The sequence below is a fragment of the Chelonoidis abingdonii genome, chromosome 10 (genome assembly GCF_003597395.2).
Source record: "Chelonoidis abingdonii isolate Lonesome George chromosome 10, CheloAbing_2.0, whole genome shotgun sequence".
Classification (NCBI taxonomy): Eukaryota; Metazoa; Chordata; order Testudines; family Testudinidae; genus Chelonoidis; species Chelonoidis abingdonii.
The window spans coordinates 68,641,716-68,660,856 of record NC_133778.1 but is presented as its reverse complement, the minus strand read 5'-3'; the positions used below and the strand labels follow the sequence as shown (position 1 = coordinate 68,660,856).

Here is a 19,141-nt window from a genome sequence, read left to right as displayed (position 1 = left end):
AATCAAAGATGCAAACCCAACAACAGATGGCCAATCAAAACCAAACCAGCTCAATCAACCCAGACTTCTGATTCTCCAAGGATCTTGGAGAAAGTTCCAATTTGGAGAGTACAGTTCATTCTACCATCTTTGCCAGTGCCAGTGAAAGCCCAGTTCTTACAGACAACATACATTCTATTCATTATGACAGTGAGAATTTCTTTCTAGATCTCATTTTTTAAACAAATCTAGAAGCAGAGATGGCATGATATTTACCAGAGGTTATTTTTACCAGCTAAAACAATGGTTTATACTACTCCCGGAAAGACTACAGTACTTAGTCCCAGTTTAAGTCATCTATTTTAAAAACTGTTTTCCTTACACTTAGTTTTAGTTACATATTCAAACTGTGGTTACATATGACAGTAGATCCAGAGATTAATTTAGGGCAGTCCAAACAAAAAGTAAAACTGCAGAAGGTAAGCATACTAATATATGTAATTATAATACTGACCATCTGAATGTCTGTATACATTTCGGTTTGGTATTTTCTCAAGGAAGTTATACATGTCATGACTCATATCTCGGTTTTCATAATTATATTAAGTGAAAGTCAAAAACATTCAATGATATGAAATGGCCAATAATACAGAGTTGCAGGCTTGAAGCATTAAACAATAAGAGGCATGCAGGGTTTCAGACTATCAGTCCAGAGCCATTTGGCCATGCAGCATTCTGTAGCAAGAGACCAATTTTGAGGTAGCTGACAGACGGAGTTAATGCCTCAGTTCTGAACGAATATATCCAAAGTTTGAAAAGTTTCATTCTATGCTTGCTGAACACTGATGCAATCATTTTTTCCAGTTTAAACTGGGTTTAAGCCGGTATTTATCTGCATCTTGTCGTAAACTAGTTTTTCCTGGGAAATTGCCAATCTTCTGTAGAAGGAAGAGCACAAATCCCAACATGGAAAGAACACATGGCAATTTGCAAGTATTAGCCTACGAAGCATGCTGGGGTGATCTAAAATCATTTCTCAGCCAAGCAATCACAGGAGATTCAGTAGATGGTAACAGCTTTTGAATGAGAAGAAGTGCAGAGAGGGATGCACACTCACCTGAACAGAGGACACCCTTGTATCTGGCACAGGAGAAGTCATTGCACTCACAGAACAACCCATAGATCCTTCCAAACTCACTCTTGTAGCAGATGCACTGGTTACAGCTGCATTCCCCCCTGCCACTGCAGACAGGTTTGCCTTCAGCCTCCCGGCACATGTTTTGATACATGTTCCCACTCTCTCCCTCTTCACATTCACACTTGGATCCCAAATAGCCTGAGTCACATTCACATAATCCACATGTGTAAGTCCCATTCCCACTGCACTTGCTGCTGTTCCATTCCATCTGCTTCATACACCCACAAGTGCAGCTGTAAGCAACCTCCACCTCCAGAGTGTCCCGGAACCCAGCTGGCTTTATGGTGAAACTGTGTGAGGTGTTCTCAGCAGGGCAGCTCCGAGCTTCGACAGACACCTCAAAGGAAACCTAAAGAGGAATATTGAGACATTAAAAACAAACAAATAAATAAATAAATAAAAAGAATGAATGAGGAGCTTAAATTGTAGCTTTTGAAACATCAAACGGCAGCATGGTCCAGTGGGAGGGGTAGTGGCTTGAAATACTTGAGACCTGGGGTCCCACCTCTGCTGTGCAACCTTGGGCAAATCACCTCTCCATTGTTTCCCTTTCCAACTCTTTCGTGCTCTTGTCTAGACTGTACACTTTTCAAGGCAGGGACTGTCTTTTTCCATGTGTATGTATACTGTCTGGTGCAGAGGGGCTCTGATGTTAATTGAGGCCTCTAGATGCTACTGTAATACAAATAATTAACAGATAAAGAGACTAAGAATTTCATGGGTTCTAGAATTCAAAAGCTTTTCAGAACTTAAAAGCAAGATTCTACTTGAAATAAGGACAACCTGGGAAATTACAGACCAGTCAGCTTAACTTTAGTACCATGAAAAATAATGGTGCAAATAGTTAAGCAATCAATTTGCAAACACCTAGAAGATAAGAAGATGATGAGTAACAGTCAGCATGGATTTGTCAAGAACAAATTGTGTCAAACCAGCCTAATACTAACAGTTTTCTTTGACAGGGTAACAAGCCTTGTGAATGGGGAGAAGTGGTTGATGTTGTATATCTTGACTTTAGTAAGGCTTTTGATATGGTCTCACATGATCTCATAAACAAATTTGGGAAACACAACCTAGATGGAGCTACTATAAGGTGGGTGCATAACTGGTTGGAAAACCATTCCCAGAGAGTAGTTATCAATGGTTTACAGTCAAGCTGGAAGGGCATATGAGATGGGGCCCTGCAGCAATCAGTTCTGGATCCAATTCTGTTCAATATTTTCATCAATGATTTAGATAACGGCATATAGAGTACACTTATAAAGTTTATGGACAATACCAAGCTGGGATGGGTTGCAAGTACTTTGGGGAACAGAATTAAAATTCAAAATGACATGGATAAACTGGAGAAATGGTCTGAAGTAAATAAGATGAAATTCAATAAGGACAAATGCAAAGTACTGTATTTAGGAAGGAACAATCAGTTGTACCCATACAACATGGGAAATGACTGCCTAGGAAGCAGTACTGTGTAAAGGGATCTGGGGGTCATAGTGGATTACAAGCTAAATATGGGTCAACAGTGTAACACTGCTGCAAAAAAGCAAACATCATTCTGGGATGTATTAGCAGAATTGTTGTAAGCAAGACATGAGAAGTAATTCTTCCGCTCTACTCTGTGCTAATTACTCCTCAGTTGGCGTATTGTGTCCAGCTCTGGGCACCACATTTCAGGAAAGATGTGGACAAATTGGAGAAAGTCCAAAGAAGAGCAACAAAAATGATTAAGGGTCTAGAAAACATGACCTATTGAGGGAAGACTGAAAAAATTGGGTTTATTTAATCTGGAGAAGAGAAGACTGAGAGGGGACATGATAACAGTTTTAAAGAACATAAAAGTTGTTACAAGGGGGAGGCAGAAAAATTGTTCTCCTTAACGTCTGAGCATAGGACAAGAAGCAATGGGCTTAATTTGCAGCAAGGGCAGTTTAGGTTGGACATTAGGAAAAACTTCCTGTCAGGGTGGTTAAGCACTGGAATAAATTGCCTAGTGGAGGTTGTGGAATCTCTATCAGGCGATTAGAGCAGGTTAGACAAATGCCTGTCAGAGATGGTCTAGGTATGATCATACTAAGTCCTGCCGCGAGTGCAGGGGACTGGACTAGATGAGCTCTCAAGGTCCCTTCCAGTCCTACAGTTCTATGATTCTATCTGAAGACAGAGGGTAAAAACTGGTTTTGAATGGTCCTGTTTATTGTCTGAGTGATTCTGGGTCCAATGTGCTCAAAAGAGGGTTTATTTTATTTTTCTAATTTCCAATCCTGAAACATAATATAGGACAGGGAGAGGCAACCTAACTCACATGTGCCAAAGGCAGCACGTGAGCTGATTTTCAGTGGCACTCACACTGCCCAGGTTCTGGCCACCGGTCCAGGGCGGGGTGTCTGCATTTTAATTTAATTTTAAATGAAGTTTCTTAAACATTTTAAAAACCTTATTTACTTTACATTCAACAATAGTTTAGTTATATTTTATAGACTTATAGAAAGAGACTTTATAAAAACGTTAAAATGTATGACTGGCACGCGAAATCTTAAATTAGAGTGAATAAATGAAGACTTGGTACACCACTTCTGAACGGTTGCCGACCTCTAATATAGGATCTGAAAGACCAGTTGGGATCTTTCTGGCTTGTTCATCTAACTGGTTTTAAGATGGATCTTTATAAATGTATGAATGGGATCATATGACAGGATTGCCTTTCACAGTAGGGGACTGAACTCAGTGACCCAGGAGGTCTCTTCCAGTCCTACGTTCTCATGTTCTTCATCATCACCAGTAATAAAGATACCATAAGCCAAATGCTGCCTTCTCCTACACCTATTCAATCCCACTGCCTTCACTGTGACCTTGCAGACATAACACACGGCAGAATCTGGTCCTGCAATGGGATCCTAGTTAACAATTCTTTTGCTGGAGCATGAGCCAGAACAGACTCAAGTTCTCACTCTCTCATGATATTGTAGGGTAAACACAGCTAATAGGGGCATAAGCCTATTTTTGTCCTGAAGCAAGCGGTTCTGAATTCACACAGGGGCCAGATTGGTTGAGCAAGAAGGTGCAGTTTGCACATAATTCCTTTGTCAGGCAGATCTGCACATTGGGTTTCATTCCAGTGGAGGTGAAAAAGATTTTTTTTTATGCCTTTGAAACAGTATTGCAGGTTTCAGTTTTAAAGAGTTTAGTGAGAACACCTGGAGCTGAGAATTCTGATATTGCCAAAGTCCTCTGGGTTCTTGCATCCTGAAATACCATAATCATCATTCTAGCTTGGTGAGGGAGGTTAAACATATCATATGATCCAGGTGAAAGGAGCACAGGGATAAAACAGAAATTTAATCATCGCAAGCTGCACAATATAGATCACCACATTAATGTCTATTTTTATTTTTAAAACTCTCCACGTGTTTGGGGGACAAATAGCTATACCACATTAGCATGTATTGTATTGCCGAAAAAAATACGTTAAAGCCTAACTATGGAGTGTTTCAATCTCCTGATAGGTATACTGGTGTTCCTGGGAAGCAACATGCGGTTTAAATATCTTGTTTGCATTACTGTTTGTAACAAAGCATTTTAAATCTGACTGGAGCCAGCTCTAACTTCACCTGTTTATCCTGCATTTAGATACAAGAAACGTCACCCACTAACCAAAATATTTATTTTTTGTGGATAGCTCATTCTAAAAGAAGCCACAAGCATAAGAGAGAAGATTTCCAATAATATTAGAGTCACCAGCAGTTAGAAGTAATTTTCTTCATTATTGCTCACTCTGGTTTCTGCGAAGTGGGAAGGAGTTTTAACAGGAGCAGGCATTCTATTCTATTTAAAGAATCAATGTAACCATCTGGCAAAGGTTAACAAATATTCAGGAATCCAGGGTTGGAGTCAAAATTGCACAGCTTCATAATTAATTTGTATTTATAATGTCCACAACTGCATATGGAAATTGGGTATAACAGGTCAGTTGTGAACACAAATTCCTGATTTGCACATGGAATCATGATAGCTGTATATGCAAATTTAGCAAGCATCATGTGGCCCAAACTCCTGAGGCTTGAGAAATTGGTCCTACATTTTATCAAAGTCTCCACAATGTTATTGGTATTTAGATGGATACTTCTATAATAATTTATTTCTCTCTCTCTCTAATTATATATGTAGCACCTCATCATCCCAATTCATTCTGTGATGCTGCAGTCAATGCAAGGGATTTTCTCCTTGAGAACCAAGAAAACCTTACAGCCAATGTCTTGAACTATGAAGATTGAAGAAGTCATGCCCTTTTATAGGCTGCAGGGAGCTGCTATTGTTACTAACAAACACAGAGTGCTGGTTCACATCTCGCAGTCCAGATGGATGCAAGCAGGTGAGGAAAAAATACTTTGAGATCTTTGCATGGAAGGCATTATTTTAGTACAAAGTATTTTCATTCCAGGCCTCTGAATAAACCCGTCTCTTATCTACTACAGTCACTTGGGTTTGTTTTGAAGACACAAAACAAAAATAAGGGGGAAAAAAGATTTTTCTCCTTTAAAGAGTCACCTTGAGTTCTCGCTGCAATTGGAACACATCTGCTCTGTGCTGTTCTTATTTGCCAAACGGCATCATGCAAAATGGAATTTCAGCACCCAGTTCCACCTAATGGAAACAGCAGCAACACTGTCCCTTCTTTGGAAAAAGGGGATCGGGGGTGGGAGACTGATTTCCAAGACCTGTAATGATTACAGAGAATAGAAAAAATGCTAAATTACAGAGGAAATCAGATCAGAGAGACTGAGCTAACGGGATCAGTGAAAAGCCAGCAGGATTACATGGACTGACACCAGTGCTTCTAGGATTAAACCACAGCAGATTAGGACCCCAATACCAGCATTATCCTCTTTTAAGAAAGTTTCCCTACAGCTTTAAGAACCAGATCCTGCTGCCTTTGAAGTCAATGGGAATTTTACCATTGACTTTAACTGGAGCAGGATGTAGCCCCAAACATGAATTGAGGGAAATTCTACTGCTACAAAGACCGTTGTTCCCTTTCAAGTTTTCTGAGCGAGGCAAACTTTACAGCACTAATGGGTCATTGAGAGAAAGCAGAGAAGCATGAAAATTAAAGGTGGCAGAGACTACCAGCTTATATCAATCCCCCACTGCCAGCACAGAATTGTGCCTTACAGCAGACCCATTAGTGCTCTGTTCACGTCAGGGGGGCTCATTACTAATCTGCCTGACCCTCTGTCCAGGGTAGGAAATGCTCATGCTGTGCTGCCTGCCCTTTTGTAGCCTATCCCCAAAATTATGATGCTTTCTCCTAGTTTCTCTCTCACTTCCTGGGCCAGCAAGGGCTAGCATCTCTGCAGAGAGGCTATGCACTCAATCCACAGGGAAGAGAGACCATGTCCACAACCTATGGCTGACACATGGAGCAACCCTGACCATCTCCCCAAAGAGTCACACTCAGATGGAAACGGACAGTTATTCACTACTTATACCCAACTAGACTGCTTACAGGAATTAGCCAGTGCATTGCATTAAGACTGCCAACCCTTGTGCCAAGACAGAGCAACCTTAGTGGTGGCACCAGAAAACAGGCCCGGGCACATTGCAAACATATACAGAGGATTTTCCTCAGAGGATTTTCCTGCCTTTAAGAATTTACAAGACAAATCCAAAACAAGACACAGGGCAGCTGTTCAAGAAAGGGAGGGTATGAAGATTATTGAGGAGGAGGGAGGATTGCTTGAAGGAGTGGGCTTTATGGAGGGTTTTAAGGAGATAACAGAGGGCGGTTGTTGGATACAGACAAGGAGAGAGTTCTGTGGCAAGGGGCAACAGGAGATAAAAGAAACAGTGAAACAAGAGCAGTGGGAAGACAGAAGACCACAGTGTGTAGCTGGAGGGTATCAGGAGGTGGAGGGATGAACAGAGGAAAACGATGATTCAGAAGACCCCGTCCTGCCTCCCTACTGTACTTTGCTGTGAAGTTTGTCACTTTCAGACCCAAATGTACATCCTTGCACAGAAGTCTGGTGTTACCATTATAACATGCTGCTCTAAAAGCAGGTGCCAGAAAATCCTGTAAATGGCAAAGAAAGGAATCCCACACACCACTGAAAGCTGCGTCCCCGAATGTTTGGAACTCTGTCACTCACTAAGTCTCAGCAAGTTGAGTGTTATTACTTTCCTTTTACCTTCCTGCACTTATCCAACAAGTCATAACCCATAATGCAAAATGCTTTCTGCAGGGTACTCTGGGGATGAGATGGCAGCTTAAGGGACCTTGATGTATGTGCCAAACCACAGTGAGTGTTATCAAGTGTAGTATCAGATGATACACTGGGAGCTCTATCCTTAGCTCTATCTATGCTAGAGGATGAATTAGGTTATCTGATTATCTCATCTCTTACTACCATGATCCGAATAGTTGTCTTCCTGGGTAGCTCCCTACCCAGGAAGACAAGACTACTGATCAGTTTTTCATTTCCCCAGAAAGCCACTGGGTTTGAAAAGGCCCATGTCTCAAGATGCTTAAAATGCCTGAGGTCTTTCCAGGGGTCCTCTTTTGCCTTTCCCAGATTCAATAATGTGCCAACTGTCATGGGCTGGGTGGCAGCAGCTCCATGCTAACTTCTTTAGCTGGCTAACACAAAAGGGAATGGATGGAGATTGGTAAAAAGATGGCATGTGACCTTTTCACAAAAATAACTGGCAAAACAAAAAAACAACTCCAACAAATGGAAATACTTGTTTCTGCCCTTTGCTATATTTTGACAGTGTTGGGTATCATATGCAGCTTCAAATTAAAGAGGAAATATTCTCTGTACCTCCTCCTCCCTCGCTACCCCACTCTTACAACAGAAATGCTAGCCACAGCCTGAGTTTGACTACACAGATTTTAGTCACAATGGGCTAAATCCATCCCAGTGTAACTCAGCTGATATTGGTGGAGTTGAATCAGAGATGAATTTTGCCCATTGATTTAAAAAACAGGTAAATCAGCTAGAAATGCTGAAACCATCCTTTTCATTACAAGTCCAAGTCCCCAAGATTCTTACTTTTTTTTAACATGTTTAAACATCATTCCTGTTTCAAAGCATTTTAACATTCCAAGTACTGATTTACTCTTAACCTCAGTAAAAATCTGTAATTCTTCTAAAATAAGGAAAATAGAGTAATGGCATTCAGCTACTCCATGCATCAGTACAACAAACATCACTGAGAGCAAGATTCTCCGCTGGTGTAAGCTGGCCTGGCTCCATTGCCTTCAGTGGCTTCATGACAATTTATACCCACTGACAATCTGGCTGTCTGAAGTTCAGCCTTCTGTTTTGCATGCAAGATAGAAATAGACTAATATAGAGTAGCAAGTCTAAGACAACACATGTCTTAAGGGCTCTTTTTCCCTTGAAATTTGTGTAGCACAGTACTGAGTCTATCATGTCCAAACAGTATCATAGAATCACAGAAGATTACGGTTGGAAGAGACCTCAGGAGGTCATCTAGTCCAACTCCCTGCTCAAAGCAGGACCAACCCCAACTAAGTCATCCCAGCCAAGGCTTGGTCAAGCCAGACCTTAACCTGTAAGGACGGAGATTCCACCACCTCCCTAGGTAACCCATTCCAGTGCTTCACCAACCTCCTAGTGAAATAGTGTTTCCTAATATGCAACCTAGACCTCCCCCACTGCAACTTGAGACCATTGCTCCTTGTTCTGTCAAGTCATTCTTGGAAAGAATCCAAGAACAATCTCTCGCTACCAGAGGACAATCATTTCCTCAGGAGATGCCATGCTGCAGGCCTTATTGTCCACCAGGGAATTGCCAATAGGAAAGAAAAAGACCAAAAACCCAACCTCTAAATCCTCCTAGGAGAACTGAAAGCTGAAAACAAAACCATCTTCCTAATCTTATCCTGATTTTGGCCCAAAAGTTTCATCCTTTGTCTTTTCTACTAATTTATCATGTTGCAACATTTCCCTAAATGTCCTGAAAACAGACTTGACATAGTTGATCAACCCATTTATCTTACAAACATGCAACTTTAAGACAAGCAGAGCTAAGCTTTCCTATTTATTAATTAGCGCACGACAGATTCCAAAATGGGACAATGTTAGCATTTAGGGCAAGCTGTGTTTTTACCCTACAGTGTCGTCTTGAGGTATATCTCAGATTCACCAAATGACATAATAGTGTCATCCACTTTTTGTACGCTTCTCACTTTTTGAAATACTGCAGAAGGTCATTGAAATGGAATACTGGTAGGTGAGTGCTTTTTGGGAGAAATAGAAGACTAAGGATCTCAGACATGATCGCAATAAAATTTGTAATACCTAAGAGATAAAGAGATTTTAGGAAATAAGAGGTAAGAAGATGACACAGATGCCTGGGATCAGAGTCTAGTCCTGCCTTTCACAGTCCATAAAATGCTCAAGAAGACTCCATGCATGTGATTGAAATCAAGATGCCTGTTTTCCCTCATTCCAAGGTCAGAGCTGACCTTGAACTGATTTACTTCTCATAAAGCCACCATCTCTTAGCACTTTTGTGGTAACATCATCAGAGGATTTCAGCATTAACTAGGCCTTAATATGTTGCCCAAGGGAGGAAGGCAAGTATTATTATCCACTTAACAGAGGGTAACATTAGGCAAAGAAGAGTGAAGTGACTCCCGCAAGATCACAGAGTATCACAACAACCCATCTAATGGAGATGCAAAAATCAAACTTACCGTGTCTCCGATTTGGAGATCTTCACACTTCCTGAGTCCAGGATATAACAAACCGTCTTGGCACGTAGCTGTGAAGGTCAAGCTGACATCCTCAGGATTGTCCCAAACGGTTAGTTCTACTTTAGACCGAATACTCTAGAAATCAAACAGAAAAGAAACCCATCAGATTACTAAAATCAGCAGGCATCTTTCTTGTGCATATGGTTCTTAGTCTATTGAGGTTCTTATACTGTGCTCAGTGTGGCTGGGCATCTATATATATCATTTAAAAAAAAATCATGTGTGCAGACACATGTTTATGTAACATTATATTAGCTCAGTGTGCTTTTGACCAGCACAGCTAGAATTGTGGGCAGCTATCCATTCACACACATGCACCCATTCCTTCACAGAAAGGCTAGTCACCGTCAAACAGTCACAAAAGCTATTTTCTCCATTGGAAAGTGAAGAACTAATAAAACATAGCTCGTATCCCAAAGACATCAGTTGGAGGTTTTATGGTGGATCCAGGGCAGTACTGTGCATGTGTCCATAATGCTGCATATTCAAATCACAGACTAATATACCTGAGGATTGTTTGTGCACAATCTGACTGGAATGCAGCAATGTATAACTAGATCTTAAAACAGATATTTCTGTGCCAGGAAGAAAAATTGCTCTAGAGTATGAATGAGTCCTGTTATTTACCTCTGAGGAGAAGGTCTGCATCTGCCTGAACACCCGTAACTCTCCTGTATAAAATTACTGTTATAAAAAGAAAGGGCCTGATTCTTCACTCTCTTGCACCCTGAGATGTCATTTACATCTATGGAAAGGGTGTGGAAAACTTTACCAAGTCAGAATTATCATGTCAGCAATTGTACTGTATTAGCTCACTGATTAACAATGCTGGTCAGAAAACCAACAGTTTTCCAGAGAAAATATTTCTCAGGGGGCGGGGAGGGGAAACAGACAAGCTTTGAAATTTTTCTCTTGAAAGATGTCAGGTTTTCTATGAGAATTTTTGTTGAGAACTAAAAATAAAATTTTCATTCTGTTTAATTTCAGAACATTTCAGATTGAAGAACTGCATTTCTTTTCCATTTTCAGATTTGAGGGGTTGGGAGAGGGTTCCTCATCCCTCTCTTATATACTCTTCTTTCTGCCCTTTCTCCCCCTTTTAAGTCAAACTGAAACCAAACTATTCATTTCATTTTGAAATACTAATTTGAAACTAAGTTTCTTGTTTGTTTCTGATCAGAAAAAATCTAAATAAAAAAATGTTGTCAAGGAGGAATATTTTGGTGCATACATTTTTTTTGATCAGCTCTACTAATGCTCTGGTAGGTTCTCCAACCCAGTCTGGCTTAACACCACATCCAGTCAGTCTAATGAATCCAGTGTTCACACTGAAAGGCAACACTAGCAAAAGGCGAATACTTTTGGAAAGCATCAGGGAAAACAAACAGGTTTAGACCATGCAAATCTAAACAACCCAAAACAAAGAACCCTAACTTCCCACATCTATGTTGTAATACAGGAAACTATTTCCCGTCTGGAGTCTGGATTGTGCTGTCAGATTCATGGGTTCACATTATAGCCCCTGCAAAGGTTCTATTACTTGGAGTCTGAACACAGTAGGTTTCTGTAAAGTTCAAACACACTCCACATACATCTGCCAACCCACTCCCCCTAAAACTAATCTCACAAAATTAACATTGACCTGTCAGAATAATGTGCTATCTCTTCCTGGTCTGGGCAAATTTCAGCAGCCAGCTGGTCCTAGAAGGGAGACTAACTATCAGTAATGTAAATACACTGAGTTATCACTTGATCAAGACTGAGTCTATTTAATGAGCTGGAGAAAAGCTGTCTTGGCATTTTTCTATCAGCACTTGGAATACTCCAGCCAGCATCCTTTACTATCATTTAACCACTTGGTGCTATCTCATGTACCCAAAAAGCCAGGAAAAGCATACACTCTACAGTGCCCCCATATATATTAGACTCTGATCTGATCATCTCTGAGGATATGTCTACACACTGAGGGGGAAAAAAGTTTGCTCTTAGATTAGCTAACTTGGGTTAAAAGACCAGTGAAGATATGGCAAGTCTGTTTTTAACTTGGGTTAGCAGTTCCAGTTAAAGCCTATACAGGAGCTTGGCGTTGAACTCAAGCTATTAACCCCATGTTAAATGCAGAGTCGCCTTGTCTGCACAGCTATTTTAACCCGAGTTAGCTAATGTGGGTTAGATAAAATGAGTTAAGAACACACCTTTTATTTGCAGTGAGACATACCCGTAAGGGACTGGTGGGAACTCTCAATAGTGTACTCATTTGAAACCAGACTGAGCAGAGCACTGAAGTGCAGACTGGAGAGAACAACCCCACACTGCTCACACGATAGCTTAGGGAGTCTTTTCTCTTATTTCTAGGATTCCATGATATCCTTCATCCATCCCCCCTTTTACTATGTATCATTGTACTGGGGAAACCTCATGGGATATAACTGAGAACTTTTTCAAGGGAAGGTCTTCATCACACAGGAGAGACTGCAACAAAAAGCAGCCAGGCTGATTCCTGTTTTAACAGGTGGTGATATGGTCCAGCCAACAGGGCAAAAGACTTGGGTTTTCTTTCCCACCCTGCCACAACCCGGCTGCTGTGTACACTTGGGAAAATCACTTTATCTCTCTATGCTTCAGTTCCTGCCCCAACTGTCTATGGGGATAATCATCTTAGAACAAGCATTTCTAATTATGCTTATCCCACTTTGACATTGACAGAGAGAAAGCACTTACTAAAAAATGTATATTACAGGCAAAGGCTAAAATTGTTGTGTTGCTTCTCAGGGAGAAGAGAGAGGCTTGAAGTAACCTAAAGGGAGTATTCAGAAATCTGATGAAATGAAATCTGTCATGTCAAAATACAACTATCCATATAGCAAAGGGAAATCAAAGAACAGGACATTTCTCTAAAAATGAGACTATCACATACAAAAAGAAGATTCAAGGATAGCTGTTGTATTCAAAGGTTTCTAAGAGATTGCCAAGTGAAAACCATCAGGGGCTAACAGTAGAAGCATGTTTGAAATACAGCTCGACTTTACCATGATGTTTAGGAAAGTGACTCTAAAAATAGCTCCTTGTTGCTGCTACCGTTGGGTCACATTCTATCATGTGTATAATTCCTATTGATGTTTATGCGGCATAAACAAAGCTAGAACCCAACACTGATGATTTTTCCAAGCATGTATCAGTTCAGTTTACTGACAAAGGCATGTTGTTGTTTTTTAAATCAGCAACACTACATAGCTGCTATGGTTATAGAAGAGCCAGCCAAATTCTATTACACCTCATGCTTCATCAAGGCAACAGACAGATGTGATGGCCGGTGGTGATGTGCAAGGCAGAAAGAACACAGCTGGATTGTCAGACGCCAGACAGAGTAGGAAAAGCAGAGCAGGAGGTGGAGGGAATCCAGTTGTGGGATCCAGGGAGAAAGTTTGATACGGAAAATAAACAGGGAAGCACCAGAGAGGGAGAAAGGATTGAGGGAAATCTTACTAATCTTCCTTCTTCCTAGCCATGGCTGACTTTCCCCGAGTTAGGACAGAAGTGCAAGATGCTGGCTTCCCTGGTCTTCCTACTTGAAAGAACTTTGCCAAAGCAGGTTTCTCACCTATATTCAGTTCCCAAAGATGTCAACCCCCTCCTGGTTGAAGGACTTATCTTTCTCAGCTTGCAAGAGCTCTGTTCCCTTGTGTCTGTCTAGTGATAGATGTCAAAATGGCCTTCTGTCTCTCCTTATATCTTCCAGAGTTCAATGACCTTGTTTCAAGAGGCAGGATGACCTCATGTTGTTTTTCCCTTTCTGTGGGTTTCCCATCCCCCTGTACACACATGGGGCTTCCAGTGGTTTTGATTCTAGGAAGCTTAATTTACATAGGAGACAGGTGTGATGTTTCCCCCTTTGTTTGGGCACAGACTGACAAACCTAATATCCATGAGTATCCATAATTACTGGGATCTACAACCTATCCTGAAGGATGATCCCTCAACTCTCACAGACCTTGGGAGACAGGCCAGTCCTCACTTACAGATAGCCCCCCAACCTGAAGCAAATACTCACCAGCAACTACACACCACACAACAAAAACACTAACCCGGGAACCAACTCGTGCAACACACCCCCAGTGCCAACTCTGTCTGCATCATCTATTTCAAGGGACACCATCACAGACCTAACCACATCAGCTGCACCTTCACTGTGCTCTTGTTTCACTGCACACTCATACCAACTCGTACCGGTTATATGTCCATCATGGTGCGCGGCTCTCTAATGCCGCTCTGCTCGTCGTAGTACATTGGGCCAAAACTGGCAGTCTGCCTAAACACAGACATAAGATGGACACAACAATCGACTCAGGAATTACATTCAAAACCAGTAGCGAACACTTAGTCTCCCTGGTCACTCAATAACAGACTTAAAAGTGGCAATCAACAAAAAAACTTCTAAAACTGACTTCCAACGTGACTGCTAGAACTGGAATTAATTTGGCAAAGGACCACCATCAAATTAGGCCTGAATAAAGACTGGGAGTGGATGGTGTCATCTACAAATATTCCCATAATTAATTTTTCCCCTACTGTTCTTCATTAGCCTTCTTGGTCAGCTGTTTGAAATGGGACACCCTCATTACCAATTATAAAAGTGATATTTATCCTCCTTAGGTTTACTGTTAATTGAATTGTGTCATTAGACTGACACCCCCCCTGCCCCCCCCCCACAAACTTGGTAAGGCAATACCCATCTTTTCATGTACTATGTATATATACCTGCTACTGTATTTTCCACTCCATGCATCCGATAAAGTTGGTTCTAGCCCACAAAAGCTTATGCCCAAATAAACGTGTTAGTCTCTAAGGTGCCACAAGGACTCCTCATAATTACTTATGTAGTGTTAATACATAAAATTCACAACGACGTTAATCACCAGTGTGTCGTAGGCATTCATAAAACACCTCACTCGTTATACTTTTATAATACAGCAATATTGTCTACAATCAGTTGATTCAATTGCTCATCCCTTGAGGTTCAGGCTCCCACCTCTTTATAGACCCATAAAACTTTGTAATGTATTCTTTGAAAAATAAAACCCAGACCAAGGTGCAAATGCCATGCTGTCTCCTCCCAACTGGTTCATTAGCTTGACAGTTCTGTTTATCTAATATCTAAATGGACCTTCATTTTCTCTGCCTGATGGCTGGTCTGGTCAGAAAAGCAAATATACATTCCTTTGTCTAGGGAAGATCTGTTTATCAACTCCCCTTGACATGCCTGGCTTAAACACAGTTTAGTCAGCATTCCAGCATATATCCATAACTCTTAATACACACCGCCAAGGCTTAAATTCAGCTGGACCTGTCCGGAGCAGAGCTCTCGTAAATATTTCAAACCTCTGGGGGGCTGTGAGCCAGTTTCAGGGGGGCTCCGGGAAATACTCTCTGAGAATTTAAGCCCTGCACACCACATATATACATCACACAAGAATATTAATGATCAATGAGATATTGGTTTTCCATTGACATGTTACATGACATCTTTTAGATACAAATTGTAAACACGGTAAGTTGGGGCACACTGAATTGGTCAGGTCAGCTGAAACTCACTACCTGATACCAGAGAGTCCCTTGCCCTCTGGCACTAGGATGCTCTGAGTGTCACAGAGCTGGATCAGGCCCACAGTGAGCTGCCTGACCAAGACACACTAGCTAAGATATCACTGGCTTTACCACCATTGGGGTGCTCTGATTTACAGACAGCAATACTCAGGAAGAGAGAAAACATGGCCCAGTAGTTAGGGTGGTAGTTTGGTACTAGGAGATCCAGATTCAGTTTCCTGCTCTGTTATAGGCTTCCTATGTGACTTTAGACAAGTTACTTAGGGCTTGTCTACATGAGTATTTATTTCATGATAAGCTGGGCTGGGACTTTAGCTGTCCATGTTGACCCTGCTGACACATGTTAACAGTTCATTAATGTGCTTTGATCAGTCCTTTTTCAAAGAGCACTAGAATTAGATCAAAGCACATTAACTAAGTGTGAATGCACGTCAGCAGAGTCAACACAGAGAGTTGGTGCATGGCAGGCTTGTGCGGAGTAGTCACAGCCCAGCTTACCATGTTCAGATAGACAAGCCCTTAGTCCCACTGTGCCTCAGTTCTCCATCTGTAAAATGGGGATAAGAGTAGTTCCCTGTCTCACAGAGGTGTTAAGAGGATAAATATATTCAAGACTGTAAGGGGATCAGATACTACAGTAAGGGGCACTGTATAAGTATCTAAGATAGACAGACAGGGCAGGAAATCAGCACAAACAACCTCATCCTGAGTCTGACCCAGACACCACAATCCCTGAAGGGTGGGAGGTAGCAGCTCCAGTGATAGTTCTGGTCCTACAGACAGAGGGTTCAGAAGAAACCAATTATGGGTGGAGACCACAAGGGAAGAATAAGCAAGTTCAGCTGAACTCAGTTTTTACTACACATTAGTTGAAATGTTAAAGTACAAGAAACTTACATTGTATGCCTTGACTATCAGCTGGATAATGTTGTTGGAGTCTTGATGTAAAATCTCCACTGTCGTTCCGGGAATTAGTGCTGTAAAATTCTTAAAAACAAACACACAAAGATTCACCCACAGAAACACAGAGTATGGGTTAAATTGTGCTCTCAGTTCTATCCGTGCAGCCATTAACGTCAATTGTTGCTTGCATGGGATGGAGAACACAGTTTTGCCCAGACTCTTAATTAGAGTACATGATACAGTGTAATTTTAATCTGGAGCACTTGGCAAAGGAAATAGGAGCATTATGGGTCCATAAAATGCTAATCGAAATCCATAGCCAAAGAAACTGGCCAAATAATGATTAGTAACCCACTCCCAACCAACCAAGATCCACACCCATTAGATGGAACAAGATCCAGTGGATTTGCACTTGTGTAAATGAGCACAGAATTTGGCACAAATTCCTGCCATACAGGAAGCAAGCCTTGGATTCCAAGAGAGATCGCTCTGGTGGGTATGCTAGTTTGCACTGAAAAGGGTGTAGAGAACGAGATAATAAGCCATTTAGCTCGCCAGGTGTTACTAGCATGATTTTGATATTACCAACATTTGCTTTAGTGCAAGGGATGAGTTTCTGGGCTAAGGGTTTTGTTTTTTTTTAAACCCAGATGGAAACGTTTATGAGAGCACCTTACATGCAACCATTTCCCTTCTCCACTTTATTTTTTATGATGAACAGCATGATTTCCTTCTTTAAGAAATAAATAAATAATAATAATAATAAAAAGGCAGCAGTGGTGGCAGGGACCCACACCCAGTGTGTGTGTGTTTCTAAAAATAGTTGAGACTGAGCATAGAAACTCTACAGGTGTTTTAGCCCAGATACTATTTGAAATCCCTCAGAAAAAATATTTTTTGCTTCAAAGCTCTGGATTTAGTGATGGAAAAATACAGCTGAGCAGAAACACTGTGCATTCCTAGGTAATGGGATTAAGTAATAGCAGTCGGATGAACAGGTGTCTGCTCTCTCAGATGCTGAATCACTGGCAACTCTCCTAAAATCAGGATCAGGCCAGAGTCTATTTTAAGTATTCCCATGATTGTAAATGTTTATCTATTTACTGTAAGAAGCTTACCTGCTTTTCACTGAAATGACAAGACTTTGTAAACGAACTGGAAAACTGAAGAGACACAACTGGGTGGATTCAACTTGTGCAAGAATTTCCATGCTTTACAGCACAGCATGGATCAGATGGTCTCTTGCTCACACATATTTAATTCAGAGTTGTTCCTCCTTTCCTCCCACACCAGCCTGCTTCATTCTATTCATGTCGGAAGGAAGGCTATTCCAAGTGGCACTAACGTCTCTTTCCCCCGCAATAGATTCTTGATCACATAAAAACCATCTCTCTGCTGGGTGGTTCAACAGCACTTACCTTGTAAAGGATATAATGAGCTTTTGTCACAGCAAAAATGAGGTGAATGTTGTTTTCAGCCAGTTTCTCCCCAAGCAGTGCCAGGGAAGGATAATCCTAGGAAAACAGATCGGAAAGACTCATTTGTGACTCTGAAACAAAGATTAATTCAATTTTTATTCTAACTAGAGTAGCAAAATTCCCTATGGAAACGCAGCATGTTTTATTGTTATGTAGAGCCCTTATTGTGTAGCCAGAAAAGTGACATATTCTCTCTGTATATGTATTTCTTACACACCCATCACATTCAAGTGCCAACAAAATCAGCTACAGCAAACAACTCATCGGAAACACTGAACTCCTCACTCTACTTTGCCATCAGTGAGTGCATGGATTTAAATTAATTGCTATCTTCGAGGAAGGGAGAAGAAGCCATTATTTGGCGTTCTACTGCAGAGAGAAATCTACTGCAGAGAGAGAGATCTGATATTATTTTGTCCTGAAAGTGGTGAAATGCATTGTCTGCTCCTTGTGTCTTAGAGTCATGACAAGAAAATAAACAGATTAACACCCGAGTTTTCACTTTAGACCTGCAAAGCCCACACAGACGTGGGGGAGTAAGATGGATGCCATCTAGCCCTGCACACCATCAGCAGACCATTTGCAAGATCTTCATTGTGTTGATTAAATGAAGAAGGCAAAAAGAGATTAGCTGGAATTTCAGATCCTAGGCCTGAGTTTGCAGTTAGAGGGAAAAAACCACCATCTTTTTACTTGCAAACTTATCAAGTTTAATTTGGAGACATTGAGATGAAAAACTTGGAAGCCCATGGATTCCTTCTTTGCCATTTTCACAACATAATGCCACACCAATACATAGAAAGTAGGCGTGACCAATGGAAATGTAATTCTATTTGTTAAAATTCAAACAGGCAAAACAAAAATTAGCTTGCTCTGAGGACTCCAGCCTCTTGTCATGAGGCAGTCAGCCAGGAAAGCCTGGTATAATGGAGGGTGAGGAACCTTCTATGTACAGTCAGGGACACAATAATTAGGGTTTGTAAGCAGCAGAATAAAGTGCAGATCAGCAGAACTTGATAATTACACAGCAGACAAGGACTCAGTCACCCAGGAAGTAACCTGCAGTCTCCTCTGCTGACTGACTTGTAATTTCCAAAAAAAAGAAAGGTTAGTTTGTCTATTATCACTTAATATTTACATAACTATCAGACCCAGAAGACCCAGTCAGGAATAGGGCCACATTGTGCTAGATAATGT

General features: G+C 41.1%; 1 protein-coding gene across 2 annotated transcripts in view; it reads right to left on the bottom strand.

Moving 5' to 3' along the window:
- Positions 1-19,141, bottom strand: part of ITGB5 (integrin subunit beta 5) — a 108,053-nt gene that overhangs the window by 39,165 nt on the left and 49,747 nt on the right. For both annotated transcript variants that reach the window (XM_032794547.2, XM_075070295.1), the window contains exons 7-10: positions 17,885-17,980; positions 16,461-16,550; positions 9,900-10,034; positions 1,097-1,526 (exon numbers count right to left, since the gene is read on the bottom strand). In XM_032794547.2, the coding sequence (XP_032650438.1) occupies positions 1,097-1,526; positions 9,900-10,034; positions 16,461-16,550; positions 17,885-17,980 (751 nt within the window). The remainder of the gene's footprint in view (positions 1-1,096; positions 1,527-9,899; positions 10,035-16,460; positions 16,551-17,884; positions 17,981-19,141) is intronic.